At 37.8% G+C, this 12,473-nt stretch overlaps 2 protein-coding genes across 2 annotated transcripts in view; one reads left to right on the top strand and one right to left on the bottom strand.

The window, feature by feature from the left end:
- The window catches only part of LOC131764220 (olfactory receptor 10J3-like), a 70,522-nt gene that overhangs the window by 15,504 nt on the left and 42,545 nt on the right, over positions 1–12,473 (top strand). The gene's annotated exons all lie outside the window — the stretch shown is intronic.
- On the bottom strand, positions 8,554–9,475 carry OR10J1 (olfactory receptor family 10 subfamily J member 1). The gene is given in 4 exon segments (XM_067034186.1): positions 8,554–8,768; positions 8,771–8,837; positions 8,839–9,381; positions 9,383–9,475. Coding segments are annotated over 4 exon segments (918 nt in total).

Below are 12,473 nucleotides of genomic sequence, written 5' to 3'. Positions count from 1 at the left end.
TGATGGATTTAACTTTTATCACTATAAAGTGTACTTCTTTTCTCTTGTAACAATTTCGGTCTTATAGTCAATTTAGTCTGTTCTTAATATATCCATTCCATTTGTTGATTACTGTTTGCATGGCATATCTTATTTCATCCTTTTACTTTTAATGTAATTTGTCTTTGAATGTCTTTGAATCTATAGTCTGTCTCTTGTGAACACCATATAGTGGGATCATTTTTTTTTTTTTTTTTTTTGTGGTACACGGGCCTCTCACTGTTGTGGCCTCTCCCATTGCAGAGCACAGGCTCCGGACACAAAGGCTCAGCGGCCATGGCTCACGGGCCCAGCCGCTCCGCGGTATGTGGGATCTTCTTGGACCGGGCACGAACCCGTGTTCCCTGCATCGGCAGGCGGATTCTCAACCACTGCGCCACCAGGGAAGCCTGGGATCATATATTTTTAATTCACTCCTCCAAACTCTCCGTCATGATTGGATTATTTAACTTATTTCTGTTTAATGTTGCTGGCCAGGTAGGACCTACATCTCCCATTTTACTACTGGTTTTCTTTCTTTTTTTTTTTTTTAAGTATTTGAGTTTTTTATCTGAAATTCAATTATTAAGAAAAAATTCTTTATTTTGGTTGCACTGAGTCTGTTGCGGTGCGTGGGCTCTTCATTGTGGTGCGTGGGCTTCTCTAGTTGTGGGGTGCAGCTTTTCTAGTTGCGGCACACAGGCTCTAGAGCACGCAGGCTCAATAGTTGTGATGTGCAGGCTTAGTTGCAGTATGTGGGATCTTACTTCCCTGACCAGGGATTGAACCTGGGCCCCCTGCATTGGGAACACAGAGTCTTAACTGCTGGACCACCAGAGAAGTCACAGAAAACTATTGGTTTTCTTTCTGTCATTCTTTATTTTATTTTCCTTTTGTCAACCTATTACTGCCTTCTTTTTGTTAAGTAGATATTTTCTTTTGTAACATTTTAATTCCCTTGATTTTTCTTCTCTAGATTTGTTTATTTTCTTAGTGGTTGCCCTGAGGAAGATTACAGTTAATTTTTACTTAAAAAAAATTCTAGGGCTTCCCTGGTGGCTCAGTGGTTGGGAGCCCGCCTGCTGATGCGGGGGACGTGGGTTCGTGCCCCAGTCCGGGAGGATCCCACATGCTGTGGAGCGGCTGGGCCCGTGAGTCATGGCCGCTGAGCCTGCGCACCGGAGCCTGTGCTCCGCAGCAGGAGAGGCCACAGCAGTGAGAGGCCCGTGTACCACACACAAAAAAATTCTTGTTCTTATTAATGCCAACTTAATTTGCAAAGCATACAAGGACTTTGCTCCAGTATAGCTTCATTCCCTCACCTCGCTTGTGCTATTATTGTTATATATATGTGTAATAGCTTTATACAATTTTATATAAGTCCATCAACATAATTTTGTTTTGATTGCTTTATGGTTGTATTTTAAGTCTGATAGGAGAAGAATGCAAACAAAATAGATCTGTATTGTGTTTTATACTTACCTATGTGTATACATTTTTGTCTTTTTCCTGGCTTTAGTTGGAATGCTCAAATGTTTTGTCATGATATATGCTGTTTGGTGCAGACTTCTGATAGATGCTCATAGGTAAAGGAAATTTCTTTTTAGTCTTAGTTTGGTAAGAATGTTTATGATTAAATGAATGTTGGATTTGTATCTAAGGTTTTATGTTTTTCATCTTTTGAGGTAATCATATGAATTTAATCCTTTAACTTTTATTATTCTGATAGATTCTTTTAATGTTGAATCTTCTCAATATTCTTAGTCTAAACTCAACTTGGACATGCTGTTTTTTTTTTTTAACTATGGATTCCTTTTGTTAAAATTTTATTTAGAATATTTGCTCCTATCTGTAGGTGACATTGGTGTTTAATTTTGTATTTTGACTGCCTATTTCTGGTTTGATATAAGGTTTTTGAAGCTGGTGTTCTCATGATTTGAGTTGGGGAGATTGCCCTCTTCTTATAAGACCTGAAAGAATGTGCATATTTTCTCTTAAATGTCTGGTCTCATGTCTTTCTCTTGAATAGGGGTAGGAAGTGTATTTTGATTAAATTTTAATTTTTCTTAATTATTGATCTATTCATTTTTCTAATTATTCTCAGGCCACTATTAATTTATATTTTTATTAAAATTGTGTATTTAATCTACATTTTTAAATTTATTGATCTAAAGGTTTTCCTGCAATTATCTTACAGTTTTAACAATTTTACTTGTATCCCTAGTTATGTAAATGTCCTTATTTTATTTGTGGTTTTATTTAGATTGTGCTTTTCCCATTTGCTCTTGATCATATGTACCAAAACTTTTTATTTTCAAAACCTAATTTTTATTATTTTTTATTAAGGTATAGTTGATTTACAATATTATATTAGTATCAGGTGTTCAATGTAGTAATTCAATATGTGAGTCACTATATTGATTTATCTTCAGTATTCATATATTGTCCCCTTATTTCACTCCTATTTGTCTTTTTGTTCTGCTATGCAAGACATTTCATCAAATTTCTCTTGCCACTCTCATACTTAATTTTTTTATTTCAGTTAATGTATTTTTAATTTGTAAAATATCTTTCTGCTTCTGAGAACGTGCCTTTTATATAACACTGCTTTTATTTCTCTGACAAAGGATTTTGTTGTATTCTTCTGGAAATGTTAAGTAAGTATCTTTTGAAAGATTTTAATCTACTCCCTATACCGTATCTGATTCTTCCATATTCTTTTGTTATCTGTTTATTAGGCTGATGTCTCTTTTCATGTTAGTGGTTTTCCTCAAAAGCTTGGTGATCCTTTCAGTGCATTATAACTATGATTGACATACTAACAAGCTGTTTAGAAACTCTGTGTGCATCTGTGTGGTGAGGTGGGATATATTGGATGGTGGGCTTTATTTACTAGGGTGATAATGCTGGGTAATGTGATAAAGCTGGCTTTATTAGGGTAAGCTTACTTTTTCAACATAGGACATTGAGCTGTCCATATCTAAGTCTTTGTTCTTGACATGCTGAATTCCTCAGGGGAAAATCCTTCAGTTTCTTGGTAGGGAGCTATAAGCTTTCCATTGAGCAAGAGAAGTGAGTTTAATTTTCTTATAATAAATTACTTTATAAAAACTATTATAGCTTTTTAGCTCAACACTTCTAGTATCTAGTTGTTTCCTCCTGTATTTATGAGGTTTTTCCCCCTAGTTTTTGTTATGGCTAGACTCTGTGTCACTGCCATGCCTCTTTCTCCATGCCTTTTCCAGACAAGCATTGCTCTTGTCTGGAAACCACCAACACTGTTCTGCTACTGCCTACCTGGGAGCAATAGCTGATGGGGAGGGCTCCTTCTTCTGGGCTAATACCTCCTATTGCTTTCTCCTGGCATTTATCATTATTCTTACTTTCCTCCGTTGCTGGGTATGAAGCAGCTTTTGTGTTGCTCCCAAGTTCTGTGATTGGACTTTCGTTTTTATTCCCACATACTTCTAAGATACCTTATCAATCTGATTACATTTGTTGGGAGTCTCTATTTCATGCCTCATTGTTGCTCAACATGACTCATATTTTCTAGTCCACTAAATATTCCATTTTTTAAAGCAGTGGCTATATAATCCTAATTTTAAACTCTTTTCTTTCCCTTCTTGGGTTTGGTGCAGGGGTGGCGTTGGGGAGTGTGGAGAGGAGAAATGTTACCTGTACTTATTGGGCCATAGTGAACATCAAAAAAACAAATGTTCCACTTTCTTCTTTATAATTTTCTGAAACTTTTGTCAAAGAATTAGTATTGCTTTTGTGATCAAGAAAATGCCAATTCACATACTACTATTTTAGATTAAAAGGAGGCAAAAGAAAAATAGGGGGCCTCCTTCTCAGATACTTACCTACCATTTCAGCCAGCTTGGTGTGTCACTCATGCATGCAGCACTGCTTATGGCATCCATATCTCCCCATGTTTTCCCTAAGTTTAGTGGGTCACACCAGGAATACCTCAAAATTCTGCTTTGCTTTTGGTGTTTGGTCAAAATCTGCTGTTGGGTTGCTACTTTGGTTTTCAGTCTCTGCAAAGTTGATGGCTCAAAATCTTGTATGCCATTTTTTTGGCATCTCTGAATTTGTAGGTGAACAATGATCATTTAATAGTATGGGTTATTGTCTCTAATCAGTCTAACAACATCAGTACTCTGAATAAAGCAAGTCATTTTCATTTTTTTAAATGTTCAAATATGCATTTTCAAATTCAGTTAATCATTTTATCTGTGACTTAGACTGAAATAGCTTTATATGCTTTTCATGATAAAATTCTATCAAGCAATTGAAGTATACATTTCATTTATTATTACAAGAGTAAAATGCAAGAATAATTGATGATATTGTGAAAGTTGTTAATTTTCTGGACAAATTTCAGAGTTTTAAATAGTTAAATAGAAAAATAATATTTCATATAAATATTGAAATAGTTTATTGCTTATTAGATAGTTTTAGAAAGAACACTATATCCTTATAAAGCCAATAGGTATTTATAAAATTTAAATTGTACAAAGCAGAATAATGGAAATTAGATATCAGAATTCTAATCTTTGTAAAATCGTCTGGTGTTTTGTATTTATAATATTAAATAAAACAACTTTTCAGCACTGTGATTTTAGCTTCTTAATTCCATTTAAGCCATGAATCTTATCAAATTTTATACATGAGTTACAGCACAATTTCAGTTTTGCCACCCAAATCATGTATGACAGTATCCAGTATAAATTATTTTTAATCTGTATCTAATAAAGAATATGAAGAAAAGAAAGTGTTAGAGAAAAATGAGATATTACCCTCAAGATATTTTGATTTTCTACCAATCTCAGTTTCTCACTTGAAAAATGAGCATCTATCTGGTATACCAAATGTGTGTTTTAGTGACTGCTAGAACAATCTAGCAGCTACAGTGAAGACTAAATGTCCTTCCTCTGAAATGTCAAATGTTTAAATATGATTACAGAATGTTTAATAATAAAATTCCAATGTAATTAAATTTTGAAATAAGATTTTAATTTTATTTCAGTATCCCAGAGACACAATCTGATGATATTGGGCTGAGGCATTGACTTCTGCTGAATATTTTAACTCTCAGTTATTGAGTATTTGGTCAAAATATGGCTTAGATGCACCTCTCTTCACTAATATTACTCAAATAAAATGAAATAGAACAGAATTGACTAGAATGAAAAACATCAAAATGCATTGCATATAGTAAGAGTAAGTACTGTTTTGTCAATGTTTTGCTTGTTTGTATATGTATGTGTAACTGTATATATACACAGACACACAGAAAATGTATACATGCATACTGGGTTATGTTACAGTATGCATTGCTTACTGAGGGCCATGGACCATGGTAAAGAGTTTGAAATCTACTAAACTAGAAGGAGGGAAAGTGTTTGATGTAGAGCAGGACAGGCATTAACTGCTGAAGTTGCTAATGAAAGATAGTAATGCAAAGTTTGGAAGTGTTTTTTTTTTTTTTTTTATAAGGAACTACAAATACATGACCTGCAGATTTAAGGAAGGATACAACAGCAATGAGAACTTAAGTACAAGTGGGAGGGAGGTAGGAGTCAAAAATTAGTGAAATAATATAAAATAGCCAGGAAAAATTGGAGAGGTAAGAATACAGGAATCATGTTAGCTAATAATAATAGGGATAATGATACATTATATTTCTTAACACCTCCTGTGGTTATCACAACAATTTCTACTTTGTTAATTCTACTATAGTTGATTCTTACAATAGCCTAATGGGAAAGGCAGAGCCAGCATTGGTAACCCCATATCATAGATAAGGAAAGATCCCATTACTTCCTTAGGAATACACAGTTGGGAAGGAATAAAGGTGTGTCTTAAATTCAAGTCTTCTTATGATTTTGTGTTCTTCCGAACAAAAGAGGCCAGTTGAGAAATGAAGGGTGGAACCAATATGTCTGGGGAAACTAAGTAAAACAATCTCTTTCTGTGCTCATGAGATCACTAAAGCACTGTATCAGGCTAAATGACTGGGATGTGCCTGGAGGATTAATCATCCAGAAGCGGAATTCCCCTCATCATTCTCCAGGGTGTCTAAAGAAAGAGACTCAACCTTGCACCAGGAATAGAAATAAAAGTGATAGCAGGCAGACAAAAACGCAGAATCAGAAATCTCTGTGGCAGTACCCTCCTCAGATGGATGAGATTGAACCCTCTGGGTTTCGTTGATATAATTAGAAGTTTACAGAGATTATAGTGCTTTTCTTACTCTAATAAAAATAAAGAATATTTGCCCCCCCTGTTTTGTCATTTACAAAGGATTTTCACACTTCTTGTCTCATGTGTTTGTCATGAGAAACTGACGTTTTGTAAATGAGGAAACAGCGGCTTAGAGAAGTTAACTAATCATTCAAGTATATGTGGTGAATAAGAAGCAGAGCCAGGACTCAAAATGCAGTCTTTTTCTTCCAGTGCTTATGTTATATCCACTTCACTCTGCTGCCTTCCAAAAACTGCTACCTAACATTTTCAGTAGCTAACTTTGCCTACATAGATTATTATTAATAAAGTTGAATGAACAGGGTAGCATTTTTGAGGCTACAGTCTAAAATTTAAAAAGTCTTTTTATTTACTGGGTAAAAGTGACCATTGACAGACCTAGGCTACCTTTATTTTGGGGTTCTCTTGGATTCCACCACAAATTTTAAAAAATACTCAAATTTATGTAAGACTGAACCTTAATGGGCTATTTATGAAATTACAATATTTGGACATAACCCTAACATTTGAAATTAACATGAAGGAGAATGCAGCCTGTGAAAAACAGGTCACTTGGTACAAGTAAGACATTAAACTGTCCACTTAGCGAAGTCTTCATCTGGTTACAACATCACTCACTGCCCATTTCAGACTTTGATCCATAAAGACATCATGGGAAATGCTCACTATAGTGATATAATGCATGTATGAGTTTAGAGGTAGGAGAGTGAGGGAGTGATTTCTTCTTCATTAGAAAGTTCATAAAAGAGAGATACTTTAGTCTGGTGTTTTAAAAGGAAAACACCCTGGTTGAGTGGGCAGTGAGGATGGCAGTAAGGGATTTCCATTAAGTAGCAATAAGCTGTAGAAAAGCATGAGAATATGAAATGGGAAATGGGAAGCCACAAGTCACCAGGTGTTCTGTGTGGGACTGACTGGATGACAGGCTGGGGGAGGGGTGTTGGAAGTGGAGGTGACTAGTGAAAGATGGCATATTAATTCAGGTCCTAGGGGGTCTGAAGTGATAGTGTTGATGGTTTGAGTCTTTTTCTTTTGTTGAGTCACTAAGTTACCATATGGCTATTTCCTTACCCATCCAAATCTTCCCAATCCCCTCACCTGACTAATCCTTGTTATAGATTCTCTCTTGTATTCCCATCCACTAAACACTTCTTTTCATTCTCCAAGCATCTCCAGAGGCAATACTAATTTTTTTTTAACTGGGTGAACCATTCACATATATTATCACCAACAACCTTTGTACATTCTCATAATATAAATGCCAATATGATTACTTGGTGCTACCTCTTTCTTTAATTAAATTGCGAAGGAATTTTAATCACTTTCCAGAAATGTTTCTATTACATGGTCCTGAAAACTTAAGTTCCAGGTTGGCCATATGGGACAATGCAGACTTACGTGAAAAAGATCCAGACTTCAAGGACTGATGAATTGTGTAGATGCTTATTATCTCTGATAGCCATTTATTTATTTATTTATTTTAAATAAATTTATTTACTTTATTTTTGGCTGCACTGGGTCTTCATTGCTGCATACAGGCTTTTCTCTGTTTGCGGCGAGCATGGGCTACTCATCGTTGAGGTGCGCAGGCTTCTCAGTGCAGTGGCTTCTCTTGTTGCGGAGCATGGGCTCTGGGTGCACGGGCTTCAGTAGTTGTGGTGCACGGGCTTAGTTGCTCCGCAGCATGTGGGATCTTCCCAGACCAGGACTCGAACTCATGTCCCCTGCATTGGCAGGTGGATTCTTAACCACTGCGCCACCAGGGAAGCCCCGATAGCCATTTATTTATCGTGTCTAAGATGCAAAGAACTTGAATTGTCCATAAAAGAATGACTTCAATTGGGTGTTAAGCCTTTGTAACTTTAAATGGATAAAAGGGAATCCCATGTCCAAAAAGAGTGTTATAAGATATATTTAAAAGTTTAGTCCTGCCTTGGAGCAGCCTCCCCTCATTAATTCGTTCTACTATCTTGATCTTATTCTGTCCCAGGTGGGCAGAAAACCCATCTACTTCCCCAAATCAAGTTCTTTCTCTTATATTTATTGCTCCGTACCATCTATGCTCTCTTGTCAGATGCAGGCTTGCTTGTGCTTTGGAGAACCTTCTCCCTTTCTCCAGGGGCTGGGTTTGTAGTCCTTTTTTCTCTTCTACCCAACCACTGCTTAGTAGGCTGCAGAATTTTCACTGTAGGTGCTGTGGGCACCACTTTACTTTTTCTTCTCTGTAGAATCTTCTAAGACCTTCTGTGAAACAGGCCCATCTTCTCAGGAAAGCTTCCTGCCAGTGGCCCGGAGCAGAGCACCCTTGACCTCTTTGTTCCTCAGAGCGTACACCACAGGGTTCAGTAGGGGGGTGATGATGGTGTAGGTCACTGAGATCAGCTGATCCTGATCCTTGGTGTTCTCTGACTTGGGCTTGAGGTAGGCAATGGAGGCACAGCCATAGTGGACCATGACCACAGTGAGGTAGGAAGCACATAGGCCTTCTTCTGTCCCTTAGCAGAGGCAATTTTAAGGATGGTGGAGATGATGAGGTTGTAGGAAATGAAAAACCAATCCCATGGGAACCAGGATCACCAGGATACTGATGACTAAATTCAGGATCTCATTGACAGCCGTGTCAGTGCAGGAGAGCTTCATCACAGGTCAGATGTCACAGATGAAGTGGGCCACCTTTGTAGCACAGAAAGGTAACCTGAATACAGGTGTAACCTGTGTCATGGCTACAATCAGCCCAATGCTGCAGGCTCCCCACACCATCTGGATGCACGCCCTCTTGTTCACGATGACAGAGTACCTCAAGGGGTTGTAAATGGCCACATAGCAGTCGTGCCCCATTGCTGTGAGCAGGAAGCAGTTGTTGATGGCCAAAATGATGAAGAACATCTGAGTGGCACAACCTGCCAAAGAAATAGGCTAACTCAGGCCTGTGAGGTTACAGAGCATCTTGGGTATAATGATGAGTGTGTACATGGCCTCTGAACCTGACAGCATGCCGAGGAAGAAGTACATGGGGGTGTGGAGGTGACGATCAAGGCTAATGATGGTCATAATGATGATACTGCCTGCCAAGGTTCACATGTACAAGTGCAAAGAACATAATAAAGAGGGTGAGCTGGTGCTCTTGGAAGCTGGAGAAACCCTGGAAAGTAAACTCACTCACCAAAGTGGGATTCTCTTTCTTCATTAAATCATATATGGCATCTAAGAAAGTAAAAATGATATAAGGAACCTAGATGGTTGATTTCTGTTGCTGGGCAGATTCTTTTGGTTCATCTATTTCAGGTCTCTGCTTATTTATATTCATACCCATGCTCATTTCTTTTGGGAATAAACAGTGGAATAATGTTCTTTTCTCACTAAGGAAAAAATACATGGCTTTTAGAGTCAAGTGGTATAAACTCATATTTTAGTTCTATCATGGGCTAAGTTACCTTGGGCAAGGAATTTACATCTCTAAGACCAGTTTCCTCACCTTTATATGGATGCAGTTGTGATAACATCATAGAATTGTTGGTAGAAACATTTTAAACTGTTAAGTATCAACTTATATTAGAATTCAAACAATTATTGAATCCATTCAATTTCAGTGGTGTAATGTTGTGCAGAGCTCCAGGCTCTGTAGCTACCTACTAATTCCCAAGCTTCTAGGGTTTAAGGTAGAGCTCTTGTCACTATGGTTTACACACTGCGTTCTCATTTCAGTCTTTTAACTCTGATGGTACTACTCCTCTCAACTTCTGTGCTACAGTCCTCTTCCCTAAACACCACTCATTTTTCAAAGCTACACAAAGCCCATAACCTCTGTAAAATCCTTTTCTGTTCTCTCTCTCTCACCCTGCTCCCTCCCTCCCCCCCAGCCCCAAACACATGTCCTTGCATATGGAGGTAGCATACAGCTGTATACTAGCTCTTTTGGGTTGAAAGCACCATAGTGCATTTGTGATTACAAAACATGTTCACATACATTATTTAATTTCATCACCATCCAATGGAACAGGGAGGGCAAGGATTATTGTTTCTCTTCAGAAGCAGAGACTGAGGATCAGCTCCATTTAGGAAATTGCCCGTGGACACACAGGTGTCAAAGGATGAAAATCAAGACTTGAACTCATGTCTTCTGATCCTGTGTCCATTGTTCCTCCCATTACACAAAACTGCATCATAGAACTGTCCCCATCAGGGCTAGATTATATAGTCTTTGAGAGTAGGGACCATGTATTTCAACTCTTTATAACCCTATGACTGCTGCAATGTAGGGCACAATGTCTGCTGATGGAATCGTTGCAGGTAACTGGTCCATCAAACAAATTACCTGTTAGAAAGCAGAGTGCTGGGGCACCACAGTGAGCTCTTCTTCAAAGAAGAGGAGTTTTCAATGTTTTTTAACCTCTATCTCCTTTCCCTCCGTCTATGCCTGTGACAGCAACAAACAACTAAAGAACTGGGCTGAATTTTAACATTGGAATTATAACTCTAGAAGAAAGCTAACACTATGAACATCTAATTGGAAAATATACTGGTACTGTAACTTTTCTAGTAGCCTTTACCCTATTACTAAACAACATATAATTATGTAACAGGTTAGCTATAAAAATAAATTTAATAATAGAATACATGGAGTTGCCTAAAAAGTGCATTTTGCTGGAAGTAAAGCACATTAGCCACGTTGAAAAATGACTTACTATTGGGTAAATTTCAAAGGCAAACTTCTTTAGTGCTTTTAAGATTAATCTATTTTTCAGAAATATAACATTTTAAATAAAGGAAATCTACAAAAAGGTTATTTATAAGGGATTGCTGCACAGTTACGCTTCAACTCCTCTGAGCATGATATGAAAAGAAATGGTATGAGGTTGAAAAAAAAATTTTTTGTTAGATGTCAGGGACCATTTCTTAACAGGGAAAGTTGTTTGGCCTTGATGTGTGTACCATGGTAAGTAACTGTAAATGTATACTATGAGGCTTTATAAACAGTGTCTCTGTGGATTATGATTTGTGTGAAGACAAGAATATAGACAAGGAAACATAGCTGCTAAGTAGCAGAGCCACATTCTTTATTACCATATTAGTCAAGATAGTCTTTAATTCTGGAAGTCATTATTCCTTAGGATTAGCAAAGGATCTTTGAAAGTGGTAAATTAAGGCTAAAGAAGAACAAAAATTCATATACACCTGGACCCTTTCCAGCTTAATATAATTTGACCCTTTAACAACAGTAAAACCCATAACATGTATTTTATTCTGTATGTGGCTACCTCTGTAAATGATTGAAGTCTTTTCCCAAATCTCACTTACTTTTCTTCCTGCAAATCTGTGGCTCTACAGAAAAATGGAGGTAGAGATCAGAAATGTGGCCCATTGGTCACAAGTATTCACAAATCAAGGTCATGAAACAAAGGCACCTGAATGTGGTCCTTCTCCCTGCTTTAGGGCCAGTCTAGGGCTGGAGGTAAAAGGAAAGTTACACGGGGCTCCTCAGATACTAGATATTCTCTCCAACTGGGGGAGGAGATTTTGACACCCAAGAAAGGCTCTCTGGGGATCATCTCTCAAGGTTTCTGGATGCCGTTCCCTGAACACCCTCGAGAGTCACCCTGGGGCTAGAAGCAAGCAGACAGCTGGTGCCCAGGGACCTTGTTATGTAGAGGGCACATTTACCAGATTATATGGGTTTGTGCTTTGGGACTCGCATGGCACTTTGCACTGCAAGTAGAAACAGCAGTGGCTTATTTGTCAGGTTTTGTTTTTTAAATAAATATTCTATTTTTATATAGTTGGGCCTTGGAAAACCATGGTTACAAAGCCCAAGTGAGCTCTAGCTAAGAGCCTCTGTCTTGGATTCCAGGAAACTATGCAGCTCTCCCTGTAGTCAAGAACCCTGCTCAATATCTTTTTTTTTTTTCTTCTTCTTCTTTTCTGGAACTAAAACAGTCAATCTGGCTATTGTTTCTGTCCCATTGTGGGATTCAGAAATGGTAGACCAAAGCTCAATAGACAGTAGAGACCTCTCCAGAAGGCCAGGAGACCACTGTCTGTGTCTAAATAAACCTGAGCCAGTATTTCATACCCCAGGCCTGTCCAAGAAAATAGTTAAATGCACAGGGCTTCACAAGCCCAGTATGGGGTTACCTCCACACTGGTTTCCCAGCCCCAAGTCCAGACATTTTTTCTCCCCTTAGGAG

The sequence above is a fragment of the Kogia breviceps genome, chromosome 1 (assembly GCF_026419965.1).
Source record: "Kogia breviceps isolate mKogBre1 chromosome 1, mKogBre1 haplotype 1, whole genome shotgun sequence".
NCBI classification, from domain to species: Eukaryota; Metazoa; Chordata; class Mammalia; order Artiodactyla; family Physeteridae; genus Kogia; species Kogia breviceps.
This window is presented reverse-complemented; position numbering and strand designations above follow the sequence as displayed.